This window comes from Anopheles bellator, chromosome 2 (assembly GCF_943735745.2).
Source record: "Anopheles bellator chromosome 2, idAnoBellAS_SP24_06.2, whole genome shotgun sequence".
NCBI lineage: Eukaryota > Metazoa > Arthropoda > Insecta > Diptera > Culicidae > Anopheles > Anopheles bellator.
This window is the reverse complement of record NC_071286.1, coordinates 36,391,081-36,409,181: the sequence shown is the minus strand read 5'-3', so window position 1 is coordinate 36,409,181 and position 18,101 is coordinate 36,391,081. Positions and strand designations below refer to the sequence as shown.

At 50.1% G+C, this 18,101-nt stretch overlaps 2 protein-coding genes across 4 annotated transcripts in view; one reads left to right on the top strand and one right to left on the bottom strand.

Moving 5' to 3' along the window:
• The window catches only part of LOC131208789 (dedicator of cytokinesis protein 3), a 58,799-nt gene that overhangs the window by 32,154 nt on the left and 8,544 nt on the right, over window positions 1-18,101 (bottom strand). The gene's annotated exons all lie outside the window — the stretch shown is intronic.
• LOC131208793 (innexin inx3) lies at window positions 7,370-16,751 on the top strand. 3 transcript variants are annotated; one of them, XM_058201682.1, is made up of 6 exons: window positions 7,370-7,721; window positions 14,026-14,687; window positions 14,768-14,884; window positions 14,964-15,088; window positions 15,157-15,485; window positions 16,124-16,751. In XM_058201682.1, the coding sequence occupies exons 2-6, from the start codon at window positions 14,100-14,102 to the stop codon at window positions 16,162-16,164; spliced, it is 1,200 nt and encodes a 399-aa protein (XP_058057665.1). In that variant the 5' UTR covers window positions 7,370-7,721; window positions 14,026-14,099; the 3' UTR covers window positions 16,165-16,751. The 3 variants fall into 3 exon arrangements, with proteins under 3 accessions (XP_058057665.1, XP_058057667.1, XP_058057666.1); XM_058201683.1 differs by lacking the exon at window positions 7,370-7,721 and adding an exon at window positions 8,162-8,245; XM_058201684.1 differs by having other exon boundaries at window positions 15,157-16,751.

Here is an 18,101-nt window from a genome sequence, read left to right as displayed (position 1 = left end):
TCGATCTCTGTTTCGAATTATTGTAACGAATGGGACGTAACACCGAACTGCTATGGTGCAATGTCGGGTCCCATGTTCACAGCGACACTGTTGTCTAATTTTTCAACAGATTCTACCATGCAGATCCCACAGGTCATAAGTCACTGCCGTTCTTTCTGGTCTTGCTGTCAATTTTCCATGCCAAAAAATTATCTTCTCCAATGGAATTCTTCGAAATGATCTCTAGACTTTCGTCATACCCAACTTACCATAGTACTACACTGTCTAAAGGGACTGACAAATCGACTGACAAAGCAGTTCCGCTGAAGGCGACAACATGTGTCACGGATGTCGAAATCATAGGAGTGTGGAAATTGATGGAGGATTCAACGTTTGCCCGTGATAGCTTGAGTCGCCGGGTTTATAGTTGCCGACCGACCGACCGATGCTTATCGTGTGATTAATCGGTACCCAATCATTTATCCAGTCCTCCTAAGCCCCATAGTTTTGCACATTGACTCAGCGAATTTTCCACACTTAGCCGAGAAGGTTTCGCGTTGCGAACAGTCGTCCAGACAATAAATTATGAGCAAACGACAACATCATCGCTTGCCCGCGTGTGTGACAGCCAAAGTGAAGGGCGCCCGCAATTAAAGGGCAACCTCGCGTCACTCGGCTTGTAACAGGCGGTTTCAGGCAACCCTGGTACATGCGCAACTACCTTCGAAAGGACTGAGCGACGGTGACAAAACTAGTAACCGAAGGCCTCCAGGGCAAATGCAAAACCTGTGAACCTCTGGTTTGGTTTCTTGTGGTTTTTTTCCGGCACGTTCAGAGCCTTTTATGCGAAAGGCCTTTTTTGTTTTTCTCTTGGGGCCCTCCTTTCGCGCCGAAAATGGAAATCGGAACCTTCAAGGATGTCGAAGTTTCAATGCTCCATTATTCAGTCCGCTTTTCAGCCACAACTCGGCATGGCCAACTGATCGACAACACTTATGCTCGTGTTCTCTCTATCCCTTTTTCCCTAACTCTCTCTCTGACTTTCTCGCTCTCTCGCTGTTTGCCTTTCAGGGCTCACATATTTCTTGTCCCGGGCATTGAAATAGCAACGTACAACTACCGTATTTAGCCGTAGCCGTTTTGCGGCCTCCGGTGATGCTGTGCGCGATGCTATGGCTTCTGCTACTACCATCTCGCAGCAGGCTGGCTGGGGGTGACGGGCGCAGTCGCGACCCGTGCGACCCGTTGCTATGCAGAAGAAGTAGCATAACAGCATTACGAACTGCAAACCGGCCCCCCAACCCCCGTGCAGGTCCGCCTTTTTCACGTCCCCCCTTCGCGCGATGATGATCCTTTCCACACAGAGCCGCTGGAGTTTGCGATCCGGCGACGACGCACATTCTCCGCCGCGCATTCACTCCGGTGGTGGTGCTGGTGCCTTAAAGTGGCTGCAAAATTCGCACCGAAAATTCCACGCCACCTTCCGTCTCTCTCTCTATCCATCCTTCTCATGTTCTCTTTCAGGCCTTCGCCTCCAGCGAAAGCCCTGGCGTGGAGGAGTTCGAGCCATGATACGGCGTGATGGTTCCAAGTGGTCCTCGGTGCGATCCTGAAGATGCAGGCATTTGCGATTGACGATGCTCTCGGACCAGAAAGGAAAGAAAAAAACCTTTGCTAAAACCGGCTGACGAGCGAGAGAGATAGAGAGAGAGAGGAGTAGATCGAGAGACAGGACCAGGACGGAGAGACGGCGGTGTGCGGTAGTTAAAACTTGTTCGCAAACTGGCTCCACAACAGCCACCGATCTGGCCGCCATCGCGCTCCACCGCTGCAACAGTGCTCTCTCTCTCTCTCTCCCTCTCACTTTCGCATTTTGCTCGCTCCCTCGCGCGAGTTGAGCCTTAGACTTAATATGCGAACCTGCGGGGCACGTCGGTTTGACCTCTTCGCAGTCTCCGCCGACTGTGGAGAACTGCACGCAGCCAGCCTCGGTCCAGAGTCGGCACCTCGATCACCCCGCATGCCTAGCTCGCCGTCTCGATCTTCCGCCGTCCCGAGCTGTGAGTTGCGAATCCGCGTGCGTGTCCCCCCCGTAAAGTTGAGCCACACGGCGGTGGCCAAAGTCTCCAAAGATCCGCAAAAAAAAAACATGGCAGAAAATGGGCCGCCGAAGGATTTATCGCTTGGCAGGGCTCGGCGTTTCGTTCATATGCCGACACTTTGACGTCACACGAAGCGTTGCGCGAATTGGAAGGTTAGGTTGGGTAGACAAGTTTTTGCACAGTTTGCCACAGGACAGCGCTAATTGCCAGAACGGTTTAGGGATTTACGTTGAAAGAAGTTTGATGTAACTGTCCGTGGAGTACGGTCTGCCGATTGCCAAGATACAAGTTGTAGTAACTTATCAATCAGTCGCACTAGGTTAGTTGATAGACTATTAAAAGACAGCAAAAACTCCCTGTTTGGATGCATCATCAATTGAACAGAACTGCCACCAGGGAAAGGCGAATGGAGCAAGTTGATCAGACCCCAAAAAAGGGATAGAACTGGAAAAGATTTCCACAATAGATCACGAAGTAAATGCGTTCAGAGTATGGTCGGTTTTGAAGGGTGTGGTCCACCATGAGATGTTTGCCGTAGGATTTTTTCTATACTCAACCAACCCTCAAGTGAGTGGAATACTAGAAGCGATTCATCCACATTTTATGAGTATCTCACAAAAAAAAACGGTGAACGTTCCAGTGATAAACTTTATCAAGTGTCAAGTGACAGCTTCTGCGAATTTCGAAGTGTCGAAAACCCCTACAACTTTCTACATGCTACATGCTCCTTTTTTATCGTCCCTAAAGTCCGCTCAGTTGCATTGAACAATCCCCATCTCGGGTTGGACTCGGGTTGATTGGATAATTTTCGCCAACTCTCGCGGCATTTAGGTCCGTTTGCACCGGCACACACACTGGCGCTGGGCCCGTCACATGCACTTATCCAATATCACGATGTTTCCATTTAACGATGTTCGCCGCCGCGCGGGGTCTGTCCCGTGTTCGGCTTTGCGGTCGCGCGAAGTGCTTTTTCTGCCGTTTTCTTCACCCTAGGTAACCGCGTGGCCCCAAACCGCTGACAAGACACACACGGGGACCGGGGATCGGGGACAGACCGCTGCCGCCGCCACCGCCGCCATTGCGCACCTTGACTAGGAGCCGCGGTTAAGAGGAGGTAATTAAATTCAACACCCAAAGTCACCCGGAGAGCGGCTCGAGGATCATCGATCATGCTGGAGTGGAGAGAAAGAGAGACAGCGCGCGGTGGCGGGGCTCAGGGTGTGTGTGTTTTTTGTTTAAATAAACAACACATTTATGTCGCATGTTTACGAAGATACGGGGCTAAGAGTGGCGCCCGGGGCGCACAGAGAGCAAACAGTTCGCAGAAACCGCAATGCAAATGAAAACGCCACCTCGGGGGGCGCGCGCGCTGTGGCAATCCACCGAGGACACTCCACCGAGGTGGGGTTTGTTGGTGGGGCTCCTGGTCAAAAACCGATTCCTGCTACTCGCTCGTTGTTGCGTTTGTTAAGTAATAGCCAAATGGTGTTTGCTCAATTCTGATAATCCCGGTATGGGGAAAATGAAGATCTCCATACGATCATCACGGGCCGCGGATGGCCAAATCAAACTTTTAAACGGTGTCCTCCGCCGGAAGACAAACACAAGTGGCTCCACACATCTCTGCCCCATTCGGTTCCTTTAATTGATCGGTTCCAAAAAATCGGCCGATAAACGGCCATCTCGAGGAACCGACCACCGGCGGACGCTAACCTCAATCGTAACCGGAATGTGTGCGTGATTCCAAGCGTTTCGCAAACTCCAATCAGGTCTCACCGGAGCACGTTCGGCCACCACGCGATTGGACGAACTCCAAAGCTTCAGCGAGGCGCTAGAGTAAAATACCAGGATGTTCAATAAGTTTTGCGCTTCAATAGGAACACAACATAACTTTATGTTCTGAAATACAGATTCCAATTTATGAATTCCATTCCCGAAGTGAGAATCTGGAAGGACTGCAAAATACGCTTTCACAGCTCTTATTTCATGCTTGCTTATCTGACGCCAATATTTGATGAGAACAGCACAAATGAATTTCTTTAGCTCTGGAAACAGATGGAAGTTGATAGTAACTAAAACTGGTAAATACGGTGGATGCTCAAACAATTCAAAATGTAATTAATAGAATTTTGTCATCGTTAAAATGCTCTTGTGGCAGGGTGCATTGTCCTGAAGAAAATCGATACATGTTCTTTTTTCACGATTTTCTTCTTCCAGCTGATCTAAAAGGTTACAATAATATTCCGAATTTTTGGTTTAGCCAGTTTGTAAGTAATCCACAAACAAAATTCCTTTAGCATCCCAAAAAACTGATCCCAAGAAAGTCTTGTCCGATTTCTGGACACGAACTCGTTTCGAGGCCAGGTTCTGATATTGCTACTCTGCTATTGAACCGCAAAATTTATTGAACAATCCAGTAAAGCAAAAAATGGGTGCTCACCTCCATCGACGAACCGGACACCACGGCTCCGATGCGGCCCGCGTGAGCATAAACGGCAACGTCATCAAAGTTAAATCGCTTCGCTTCGGTCAATTTTTGCGAAACACTCCAATATGGCGTGGAGCCCGAACCAAAGCCAACAAAGAACAGCAACAAAAAACAAAACAAAGACAGACAGCAGATCGGGCGAACCAAATCAAAGGGAAGCCTCGGAGCCAATAGCGTCGTAGCCCGGCACGGCAAGACGAACAACAGCAAATCAGCAAAACTCGTGCAGGCGGTACTGTGGGAACTAATGGCCATCAACCGGATGGGCCGTGCGTTTTCATAAACGGCCCGTAAAAAAGGGCCCATTAGGGCGACGGGGGCCGAAACGGCGGCTCGCTAAAACCGAAACCGCTTTGCGAAGCCATCTAATCACACACGGTGCTAATGATATGGCGGCACTGCTTCCATCTGGCGAGCGCGACCGGAAACCACACGATCGTCACCTAAACAGCACGAGGACGAGGACAGCCGCCGCCGCCAGGAAAGTCCCCCGGATCGCTGACGTGTCCCGTTTTATGTGCCTGTTCCTGTCCAGAATGGACAGAATGTCTAACCCGACTCGCGCGAATAGGGATCTCGCTCCGTTCAGGGCACCATCGACGGTGACTAATGCTTGTGGAATCGAGCCGTGGTATGCGCAAAATGAAAGACGTCCGGAAGCCGGTTTGATGAAGTCCGAAGGCCCGAAGAGTCAAAGTGGAGAACCTATTGAATGACTCATTATTTGCCTTAGAAAAACATAATTGAGATAGAAAGGCAAAGGTTTCATTTGTCAACGCAGATGTAATGCTTCAATACGAGGGTGGTTCCTGAAAATGGCAATCTAGCGAAGGTAAAAGAAACAATTTTTCGGATTTATTTTTATTTTTGAGTAAGTGACTCCTTGTAACTCTACACCGAGGCAACCGAACGAAGTCACTCGGGGCTAGATCTGCTGAGTAAGATGGAACGGTAAGCACTTCAAACCGTAGTTCGGGGATCTTCGTCATCTTAACCGCTGATCACGTTTATCTGTGACAAACACGTTTTGTTGATATATTTAAAACCGCTGCCAGCTCATTTTAATTCAGCGATTCAACGAGTACCATTTGCCGAACTTTGGCGATGTTTTGGCCGGTAGTTGAAGGTTTTGGACGTCCCGAATCACCGTCTCCCAAGCCACGCTTGTGCCACTATATAAATCAGCTGGTAATGTTTTAATTTATTTGTTTATCAACACTGCACGTATGGTTTAAGCTTTCACATTCTAATATGACTCTAGTTTCGACTACAAACCATCTCAACTATGAAATAAATACTATTTTGTAGGACATCATATGTTAATGTGAAATCTAAACAGTACCGTGATCGAGTCAGGATTCGTTTGCACTGTGTTTTCGAACGAACAACGCGATTTGGTGGAATCACCTGGGAGTTCTTCATTACGAGCTAGTACACAACCATCGGACGGTCACCCAAAATTAATATTAGCCTGTTTATTCGAAAACTACAAATGCTGAAGCATTTGGAGGAGGAAATATATTTTTAGCATGTCCACCACTTAAGATTAGCAACGAAGGCAACGCATTTACGATCGCAAAAGGAATCGCTTTAATAGTGAGCAATAAATCCTTACATTCTTCATAAATCACGAGAGGAACCCCAACATGCCAACTGACGAAACCGACAGCATTGAACGCGTGTCCCACCTACTGGGTCACGTCTGGGTAGGTGGCCATCCCCGCCTATCAACAAGCCTCTAACGCACACCTTCATCGTTGACGTCAGCTCGCCCGAGACTTTCTCGAATTTGTCAACCGTTGCGCGGCCACATCTTGGGTGTCGGCTTTGGACTACAAACCAAGAACTAGCGAAAGCAACCAGCGATGATGATGAAACAATTCGAATCCCAACGACCAGCGGCCGATCGTGAGTGTGAGGGCTCACCGCCTTCTTCGCCTAGGCCAACAACGCTAATCAACCAATCAACCCACGATGAGCAGCGTCTGGGTCCTCTTGGTCGATCGTAACCATTCTCACATATCCACTTCCCAAAAGGTTCGGGTTCGAAATCAAAAAAACTCCAAACCACTAAATCTAATGGAAACCCCACAAAACCTAGACACGGCCGCAACGAATACCGACGACGAGAGCGAGAAACATGTTCACCGAAATTCGATTCATGCTACCGGTGTTGCGGATAACCCGACGCACGATGACGATAGCGCCACGATCGCCATTATCCCCACGGGCACGCAGGCGCTGTGGGGCCCCGTGGACCACCGCCAGTCTCTGGAGGGGGTCGTCGGGGTCCTACACGCATCTATACGCGCGCGCGCACGCATTATGTGCCGTGATTTCTTGATTCTTGGTTGTGGCCCCGTCGACCCTTTTTTTCCTTCCCAACGGAACGGAAGCTTTCGATCGGCCAGTGTTGCCAGCGCAGAAATTGTCTGTCCGTCCCCGTCCCCTTCACCACACGAGGAGCGTCCCCGCGGCCCGGCGTCTGTCCGATCGCGCTAAAACCGGTCTCGATCGGCCGCGAGATGATCGCGACGGGGTAAAGAAAGCTGTAAGGAATTTCACAGTTTGTCTGCACCCCAACACATACACCGACGACGCCACGCACAAACAGGCAGCCACTCGCGCGCGCTGGAACTGAGTGCTCACTAGGCACTCAGAAACCGCGGTCGCCTGGACAACCGCGGTCGATGCGTGCGGCCTGAGCTTGTGTGCGTGCGTACGGCCAGCCAACCAGCCAGCCAAAGGGTTCGTCGCCCATTCGCCCATTTCGAATCCGCCGTCCGTCCGGTGTGGATGGTTACGCCGCGTCTGTCCCAAGTGATCTCAATGTGATCGTCTAGTGTTTCTGCTGCTTCTCTTGAACGTCGCTCTGTCGCGTCGTTACCGCCAAAACCTCGCACCGCAGGAGGGGTGCGCCGCGCTCCCGCCTCCCTTTCCTCGTTTGCTGCCGCGAGAGTGCGTGTGCGTGCGTGCGTACCTGTGCTTCTGTATGTGTGCGCTCGCTGATCCATTAATCTATCATCTCCCGACGGCCGTGTGAGGCCAGCCTGTGAAACGCACCGTTCAACGTCAACAAACCCAGCATCGTCGTCTCGCGGTGTAGCTTTTTGGCGTCCATCGTCTTGTTTTCATTCTGCCCTCTCCAACAAGTAGGTGCCAAAGCAACGCGGGATAACGCTGGTGACTGTGTCCTCTGCCGCCCCTGTCTACCGTTAGTTCTTAATTTCCAAAGTATGTTTCGTTTGCCGCATCGACGGCGTCTAAAGTGGTGTTTGCATCTGGAGTGTTTTAAGCACACAACAAGATGACAACAAAAGCGAAACAAAATCATCCAAGTGCCCGTGTGTCACATATCTGTCACATCTGTTGGGAAATCGTGAAGATCCAAAGTGCGTGAGTTCCAGCAGGAATGTTGTTGTTTGGTGATTCGGCCACTTGGGATTACACGGCTGAAAAATGATGAAAATTCGAGTCGAACGATGTCACACAACGAATAACCTTTGTATCAGCTGTTCATTGCGGCCCATGTGACAAATCGAAGTGTCTAACTGTGTTGAGAACGAAAAACGTTTTCTTGGCAGCCGTTTCTGGTAATGCTTCATGTGGCGTGTGCTTAGGGCCTCTTTTTACCCGTACAAGAAAAATCTCAATCCTACCTTCGCGATGTGTTTGTGTGAGTGTACGCATTGTGATCCTTACCGTAGGAGTTCAAGGCTGGTTCGTTGTGGGTAGAAAGGCCGAAATCCCGAAGAATTCCACAGTGCCACAGAAAGGAAACCCTGCGAAAAAGATAACAACAAGGGTGCGCTTGTGCTCGGCGTCCAGGTGCGCACCCGGCCCCGCGGGCCAGCTGTGCGGCCAAATGTGTTAGAAAACCAAACAAAACTATCTACCAATGAAGAATGCTTCCGCCGCCGACGCTGGCTAGTATGAATCATGGAACCAGGAACTCTGCACGCCACCGTGCAGATTCGCGGTGTAGTCAGTGAACCGTGTCCCGTGCTCTCTCAGGTGTTGTTTTTTCCGGTTTTTTGGGCCTTTGGCTGTCACTGAGCTGGTGCTGCGGTGAACGTCGTGAAGAATGCAGACACGCCACAAAAATGGATGTTCGGGGAAAATCCAGGAAACGGTGTGTGGCCTGTCCACACACACCCTTTTACCTGGTCCTGCCAGCCTGCTGACACTAACACATAGACACCGTGGAACATCCTGGCGTCCCGCAGAGCGCGACGACGAACGACAATTTGGACAGGGCCGAAAACGCACTCGAAAGGACTCAAACGAAGGGGAAAGCGACCGACCGATGATGAAATCGATGCCTTCGGTTGCGTGCTAGAGAATAAAATGGCGTTTCGAAGGTTCGCCGTTGCGGACAATAGCCGACCTGTGAATAACGATAGACGCTGGTAGACAGTATGCGGGATATGTTGGTTCACCTTTTTTTAAGCCCGTCATTATGGTGAAATTATTTCATTCATTTGCGAAATACTGATGCAACTTGACAGAAAAAAATGTCCATCCATCCGGTATCCGGTTGTTCCAGACAAATCTGGTTGCAAAAAAGTGATTAATTGCAAAAAACAACCCACGGAATGTAATTATTACGGTGCGCCCTATGCCAATGCTAGCTATGCTGGTTACCCTGGCAACAAACCGCCCCGTCCAGTGGGGGTTTTTTGCTGCAAATGTCACGCCGCTCGAATGGATGTCGTTAGCAGATGAAGCGACGAGAGATCGATTGCCAAGCGGCGATGCATTTTTCTGCTGGTACAATGTCACAGGAACCGACCAACCGAGTGGCGACCCATAAACAGGGCTAAGTCGGCGCTTGCTTTGCATTTGACACACTTTACTCTGGCCCCGCCGGCGCATCGGAAACGTTCGAACGAGGAACGTGATATTTCGTCTTCTCGCCTTTCCAGTAAACATTTTTTCTCTCGGACCACCGATGACAAGACTGGGTGGTGCATCCTTCATGGCATTAATTCTGTTTCCATACAACCAGCGAGTGGTGGGACCACACAACATCGATGTTGCTGCTGGCACCGATTTATCAGCGTCCCGCTTGTTTGCCCGTAAACGAATGGCGCTTTCTGGAGTGCGCAGCTTATTAAACAATAATTGTTTTTCAACAAAATTATACACTTCATGTGGGTCACCACCATGAACTGTGGCCATGATTAGAGATAGAGAGAGAGCTGTCAAAGCGTAAGGAGTGTTTGGCGCAGTAATTTGCACCAATCCGCAACATGCTGGTGCAATGGAAAAAAGCCATTTACACAAATGCAAACGCAATCAAAAAGCCACCCATTAACCGCCCAGTTACTCCACACGGCGGATAAAGTGCGGTGTTCGTCGACGATGGCGAAATTGTCATTCCAAGCAGAAACTGTACATCGGGTCGGGCCGCACCGTTACGAATGTCTTTGCCCGTTTTATTCGCATTCGTTTTATTTTACTTTACGGTTCGTCGTACCTGGCACACAGCATTATGGGTAGACACAGATCAACATTCAGGAAAATCTTCCGAAGATCTTTGTCGCCACAGATCGTTGTTTGTCTCGACGTAAGACAGCAAAAGAACGAATGCAAGCATTTTACATCCCCGACGACGACGACGACGACGATGGCTGACGACTGACGACGGACTTGTGCAACTAATTATTCGACGTTTAGCCCGACGTTGGAGTGGCAAGAGACCAAGAATAAATCAAATCAACGCAGCGCAACCAAGCCAGCCGGATCTGGGGGGGCCCACACAACACAGCACACACATGGCAATATTTATTTAGCTTTGTCCTGAGCTGCGCGTTTGTGTGTTGCATCAACCGACAGGCGACCCCGGGAACTCAGCTGTCCGAGCGTCGTTGTCGCCGTCGGGCCGTGGCATGAATGCATCGACGATGCAGCGACTCCGGTGCACATTGGGTCGACCCAGACCGCCCCTGGTTCACATTATGCAAAGGCGCATCGACAGCGCGGAGTGGAATTAAAAATAAATGTCTTGACTTGCCCCAACAAGACCGTGCCGTGATAAACGGAAAACCAGATTACCATGCAAGCTGGAATGAATCACGATGATTTGTCCCTTTTTCCGGCTAACACAAAGAAGGTGATGCTTGTCTGTGCCATGCTGAGACTGGTGGCCGCTCAATTATGTTTATGCGTCGGCCGCATCGGAGGCTCCCGGTAGCGTTCGTGAGCTACCAGTGCTGCCGATCGGATTACTTCCCGATCTCCGTTGGTCCGACACACAACCGATCCTACTGTTACTGTGGAGGGCACACAAGTGGATAAATAAAAATCCTTCAATACACCACGGCGCACGACAAAGAGCGACCCTTTCGGGGTTGTTGCCGTGTACTGGCCGCGCGATCTTCCAAGATGAGCTCGATCCGAAGAAGCTCAGTTATCGTGCCCGTGCCCGTGCCAAACAGAACACAAAAGGCCCTGCTCTGCTTCTCGGCCAGCTTTCTCCGGGTCCGTACCAAAACGGCCACGGCTACGGAGAGAGTAGAAGAAGCCCGCTGCTGGCTGGCTGGCTGGCTGGGAACGCCTAAACGCCATAAAAGGAATGCGCTGAAGGAGCTGAACCGGGGAGATAAATGATTTATCGTTGCACTGCTGGCTGCCCCGGCGATTCCGGTTCGGGCGCGCGCTGTGGAACGAGCGCGGACGAACGAAAAAATGCCGATGCATTGAAAATGAAGGAACGATCGATAAAGACGGGCCCAAAGCAAGTAACAATGGTTAAGAGATGAAGTAAAACTCAGTCGCGTGAGCAGGAGAGAGAGAGAGAGACAACCCAGAAGGCATGTTGAACTGGGAACAGCAGCAGTTCCAGAAGAAGACCCTCGCTCCGGTAATAGAGGTCGATGGTCGCCATATTGTCATGTTTAACGATCGTGTTTAACGAAAGCTCGGCGTTGGTATGAGTTGAACATGTTTCCTTCATTTTGTTAGCTTTACCCAATTTCAGTTTGTCTCAAAATTGAAGCATAATGCAATGTTACGCGGTACGCTGTGATGCTCACATTCGCTAGCATTCGAACTCAACTGCACACAGCAAGTGTTAACTCTGCCCTTACCACGTCCCCTGTGCGCCTGATAACTTTCCTGATAACCTTTTCCGTCAGCCTCGCGGTGATGGGCGAAGGATGTAAATGGCCCGAGTTAAACATCGGTTAACGTTTTGCGAACTTGAAGGTCTGACCTGACCATCAAAATTCATCGCCATTCTTCAGAGCAGGCAGGCAGGCAGACGAGTAATAGATGTAAATCATATTTGCCTTCCAATAACGGCAGGCAGCATAAACATGGTCGGTCCACAGCATGCTCATGAATATTTCATACGCTATGCTCTCCGGACTGTTATCAGTAGCTTCGCATCCAAAGACCCACACGCTTTGCTCTCAAATGAACCGGAACCTTTCGTTTCCGCTCGGAAGCATACGACACGTGGTGCAGCTTCTCAGAACTCACGGAGTGCATTATCCGAGACGGCCAAGGGCCGAGTATCTTAAATGACTGAAACTACTGCGCCAGGTAATGCAGTGTTTAGGAATCGGTCGTAACAAAAGCAGCGTAGATGTAATTACATTCTTCTCACGTCGTTTAAATCGCTACTCACAATTGGCCACGTACGGTCATAAACCAAACCGATGACCTGGTGGCTAATTAACGAAAACAACCATTGGGAAAAATGATAAGCACTCCCGCGGCCACACTGGTGGTTGGATTCTCGTTTCGCTAGCATGGCCATAAATAAATGGGCGCAAATTTATGACTTCCTCCGTGGAAACTGCATGTGTCTCGCCCATCGCGAACAGCATAACGCGGCGAGGTTCGTTTTCTACTGCTGTTGCTCCCGAGCAAACAGTGTCATCTGAGCAGCACATCGTCGGTCGGTCGGTCGTTGTGTCACGCGTGTCACTTTCAGCTGTGGGCCTTGAGCACACATGGCTTTTAAAAAGAATGTGCGAAACGTGGAATCGTGAGGGCACAATTATCAGACTCGGTCTAACACTCCGTCTAAAAAAAATAGACCAACGAGACACAGACGTAGTATCGTGCAGTTCGTGCCGCGTGGCCAAACAACGCCTTAAGGTGTGCTCTAATCGAGCGCTTAGCGGCCGTTGATGAGCGACAAGAAAACATTCCTCACCTAAACAGAGAACTGGAGCATATTTGTCCAACCCATTCCGAGAGCCGGCATAACAAGTAACACAAACATCCATTCATCCGTGGGGTTGTTACTACCGACCCCGACCGTGTTATAACACCAACCGAAGAACCGAAAATCCTGTGTGTTGTTGAGCAGACGGATCGCTTTTGGGAGGGTTAAGTGAATCAAATTCACGCGCAAACAATGCACGAAAAGTCGGGGGGAAATAAGTAAACAATAATAAAACGTTACCATAAACGCGGTTCCCTTTTTCCGTGTGTTCTCACCGTAGCGTATGCGAGGAATTGAGGGAACACATCGTCCAAGACAAGATCTCAGGCGGAAGCGGATGTAATCTTCTCCGCCGACGGATCGCCTCCGATCGCCTCCGATCGATCGATTAGGTTTTAGGTTTCTGCTTAAAAGGGTTTTTTTCAAACCCCACCAAGCGAAGGAAACCACATGTTCAGTTTCGTGCCAACGCCCGAGTTCCTAGAAACGACATCTGCGTCCGCCGGGTTCAACGCCGCGGTTTCGTGCTGCTGTATGGCAGGCGCAAACTTGAAACCTGGAACCGAACCGGGCGACTTTTTGCAGTAACTTTGCAACGCTTTCCAAGGAGTACCACCGACACCGTCAAACACAACGGGCACGTCGGGTCGGGTATAGTATTTCTGAACGTTGCGGTTTTTGGTTTTTCGCGGCTACCAGGTTTTTAATCAGTCAAACTACACCTTTCAGCTCCCGCGGTAAAACCGGGCGTTCTCATGTAACTAACGCGCTGCGAAAGTGCAGCCAAGCACCATGGCCGAGACCATTATCGAAACGCTGGAGACCAGACCCGAGACCCCCCTCCCTCTGCCTGTGTGGCGGCCTATGACCGAGTGGCCATCACCTGCGCGCAGTGGAGCGTCAAACTCGACGACACTTGACAGGAACGGCGCTCGAGTTATTTCACTGTCAAACGGGCATTACGCGGCTACCGCGTGCGCCTAATGAAGCTGGATTAGCGATTGCTGGATTAGTTGGGATCGGCCCACTAGAGTATGTGGGGGGTCCGAGATTGATCTTGTAGAAAACAATGGATCTGACATTGAAGGTGCCGCGTTTTGCGCGGTCGTCGGATACCGCTCCTTGCGATTTTATTGTCCCCTTGTTGTCACAACCCTCGCTCACTGGACAGAGGCGGCACGTGTATCCCGGCGTTACCACCCAGAGCGTCACCCCCATCCGCGGAAATCATTTGATTGTGGAACGTTGTTCTAATTTATTGCTTGTCCCTTTTGCAGTTGACAAACATCGACCACCGACCGGCAGTAACGGCGGGCAGTAACTGGTTGCCCGACAACGACTCGACGACGCAATGGCAGTGTTTGGGCTCGTGTCGGCCGTTGCCGGCTTCGTGAAGGTGCGCTACCTGGCCGATAAGGCGATCATCGATAACATCGTGTTCCGGTGTCACTACCGCATAACCAGCGCCATCCTGTTCGCCTGCTGCATCATCGTCACGGCGAACAACCTGATTGGCGATCCGATCTCGTGCATCAACGATGGTGCCGTTCCCGGGCACGTGATCAACACGTACTGCTGGATCACGTACACGTTCACGCTGCCGGGCCAGCACGGCCGCAAGCTCGGCACCGAGGTGGCCCACTCCGGGCTCGGCAACGACAACCAGGAGCGCACCTACCACAGCTACTACCAGTGGGTGCCGTTCATGCTGTTCTTCCAGGGGCTGCTCTTCTACGTGCCCCACTGGATCTGGAAGAACTGGGAGGAGGGTCGCATGCGCATGATCACCGAGGGTATGCGCGGCGTATCGGCAGCGAGTCCGGTCGAGCGGAAGGACCGCCACGAGCGGCTGGCCCAGTACATGTACGACAGCATCAATACGCACAACACCTACTCGTTCGGGTACTTCATCTGCGAGATGCTCAACTTCATCAACGTGGTAAGTAAGAAGCGTGAAGCGTGGTAAGGAAGACCCGGTTGGACAACCGTCGCTAACCTTCCGTTCGGTTCCCGCCACAGGTCGGTAACATCTTCTTCGTCGACAAGTTCCTGGGCGGCGCCTTTCTGACCTACGGCTCCGATGTGCTGAAGTTCTCCGGCATGAACCAGGAAAACCGATCCGATCCGATGATAGAGGTAAGCCCGGGTGGGGAAACGGGGAGCGAAAGAGCAAGCCACAATGGCCCACTAACCTGCCCCACTCTTTCCGCGACAGATATTCCCACGGGTCACCAAGTGTACGTTCCACAAGTACGGTGCATCGGGCAGCATCCAGAAGCACGATGCACTCTGCGTGCTGGCGTTGAACATTCTCAACGAAAAGATCTACATCTTCCTGTGGTAGGTGTTTGGTGGCCGTGTGCCCGATATTACTAGCAAGCAATTTTTCACGCCGTGCTTTTGTGCAGGTTCTGGTTCATCGTGCTGGCGGTCGCGTCCGGGCTAGCCATCATCTATTCGGCCGCCATCGTGATGATGCCCACGACACGGGAAGCAGTCCTGAAGCGCCGGTTCCGCTGTGCGAAACCCTCCGACATCTGCAACCTCATCCGTCGCGTTCAAATCGGCGATTTCCTCATGATCCATCTGCTTGGCCAGAACCTCAACGTGACCTCGTTCAGCGAAATGCTGCACACCTTCATGGGCCTGCTGGACGAACAGCCGATGCCGGGCGACACACCGTCGGCACCGTCGACCCTTGAGATGGCACCGATGTATCCGGCGATCGAGAAATACGGTAAAGAAACTGAAACCTAGAGAGGAACCTCTAGAGAGAAACCGGGGCAGAGCACTACCGGAAGAGCATTGCGATCTTCTGCTGCCTTTCTTTAACGAGTCCTGTTGCAATATTTGAACCCTTGACTACCCCCGTTGGAATTTGATTCCCACGATTCCCTCCACCCCCAAGGACACTGTGCACCCGAAAACCCACGACACACATACACACTCTCGTAGCATGTCCCCAGAAGTATGTAGACTCAGGCCAACACGGTTGCACGCGAAAGCCCTTTAGTTTTGTAGTTAAACAAGAACTAGAATGCATGTAGTAGACAAGTAGAAAGAGTTTGCGCGATGCCGCCAGTCGATTGTGCGCCAACGAATTCACGCGAACTTGGAGTCCCCTTAGAGTCAAAATTGTACCTTAGCCCCCCCCAATGAACCTCCTGGTTGTACGTGTTTTGGTTTCCGTTTTTCGCACCCTTTTTCGGTTTCATCCTCCGCACTCGCAACTAAACAGAAAGTTTTGTTTCCAATTTTTGGCTCGTTCAACACTCGCGATCGCGATAACGCCGCGCAAATGGGGATGATGCACGATCTAATGTAATCGCTCTCGACGGTGGTGACGGCAACGGCGACGGTGGCATCCATAAACAGACAAGGAGAAAGAGGTTATGCACCAGGACTACGAAGCATAAGTTAGTGGCCCGGAGCCCCGGAGCGCCGGAGTGTAGGCCCACAGACAGGTATTATCAATCGACAAACTGGTTGCAACACACACCAGAGCAAACAGCATTATCCATTCCAGGGACGGTCTCACGAAAGTGGGATGTGGGCTGTCGTGGTAACGAAAAAGATTGACCATCCATCGTTAACACAATGTTCAGAAATGTCGAATCGATGCCGCGCACCGTTAATCACAAAAGCCCTATTTTAGAAGCTCCCAAATGAATCGAAACTAAACGAAACAAAAAAACTGTAGGAGATTATCAAAACGATGAACCGTGAACGTACAAGGATGATCGTGTTAGGCTTAGAGAGAGATAGAGAGAGAGAGAGAGAGAGAGGAAATAGTGATCCGGAACCGTATTTTGACGGTGTTCGAACGCGCGGTGCCAGATGGCGGAACTCACCATATTCCGTGTGAGAAATAGCGAAAAGAAATTAGAACCACAAGACTGTCCCCCCGTGTGTGTTGTACCATGTGTTTTATGTAGTGTTCCTCCTTCTCGTTTGGTGCAAAACAAAATGTGTATTTTATAAATCTCTATTTTTTTTAAACCTACTTTCGAGAGCATCGTCCAAATTTTTAGATGTTTTATTATTTTTCGAAACGGCAGAGAAAGCTTGTGGGCGCAAGTGTTTAATAAGAAAGTGTGTCCTCTCGTGAAATGGGCCCCTGTCGTGATAGTATGATTCGGAGTAGGGTTAAATCGGAAGTAATACGTTATAAAAGCTAGAGACAAAAATTTAACCAATGCAAAGGACTACTTTATTCCACACGACACAGTTTGCCATTAGGGCTATGCCGCAAGATTGCAACGGATACCCGCAATTGATGTGCAACAAACTGCAACTCACAGAACAATAAGGACTCATTTGGGCCAAATCAAGGGGATACTATGCCCCAGTTGGATGCATTCCAGTTCGTCGTTCACACAACACGTCACGTAGACACACGATTGCAATCATTGAAATGAATCGAGCAGAAATGATAGAGCAGCAATCATTCAACAAAACCAGCCCCCAGCCAGACTTAGTGTGTAGCCCGTGGCTTAGATTTTAGACACCTTTTATCTCATTTTACAACCAAGTACGATAAAAACAAGCTGCCTTAGAGAAACAAAGTAGAATGTTCAACTTTTGAATGGTAGGCAAACGTTAGAAATAGAATTTTGTCTCGTTTTTTGTGCATCTTCTCAGACGAACAGTTGGGAGACCGGAAATTTGAAACTCCTCGCTAGATGCACTCGCTGCGTTGGAAGCGTCATTTCACGGACAATTTTCCACTTTTTTTTATAAATTTAATTTTAACAAATACAAGTTCGGGCGCGACAGCTTTTTGAATCGACTAGGTTTAATGTAGTCTAATGCACTTACGTACGGCCCTCCCCCCGGAACACTCATCGCGAAAGCAGGAGCAATAACGTACGATGGAAAGTAGTTACAAAGTAGTTTCTAGCACACATGGAAGCAATCGACAGTTGCTGTGTAATGTAATGATGTGCTGTGGACAACAACAACTAGCTGCCGTTTGTCGTTAGTATGCTATTTCCCGGGAAGCTGCATTCCTTTCCAACTGGCGAAGACGAATCGTTTGGCTCGACTTTGGAGTGTCGAAGAGCAGAAAAACGGGGCGGTCGAATTCGTTCGATCGCAAAACTAAACTCACGAGAGCAAAACGCAGGGAGTAATGCATTCTCTAATTGTGATTACATTGATAAGATTAAGAGAAAGCTAATAAAGATGACGAATAGATTTTGAGTAAAACGTTGGTCCACCAATTATTCGAACGAGAAACTCGTTTTTGGTCGTTTTCCATTTCAATCCATGTGCACCAAGAGTGGTATGCTTATTGCATACTGTTAGGCGCAGTGAATGCGAGTTTAACTCCGAAAGGTTCGTTTCTAGGGAA

Excerpts from the sequence above, each read along its gene's own strand:
- LOC131208793 (XM_058201682.1), top strand. The coding sequence starts at position 14,100 with ATGGCAGTGTTTGGGCTCGTGTCGGCCGTTGCCGGCTTCGTGAAGGTG. Across the intron at positions 14,688-14,767 it reads TGCTCAACTTCATCAACGTG|GTCGGTAACATCTTCTTCGT; the intron begins GTAAGTAAGAAG and ends TTCCCGCCACAG. Across the intron at positions 15,486-16,123 it reads TCCGGCGATCGAGAAATACG|ACAAGGAGAAAGAGGTTATG; the intron begins GTAAAGAAACTG and ends ATCCATAAACAG.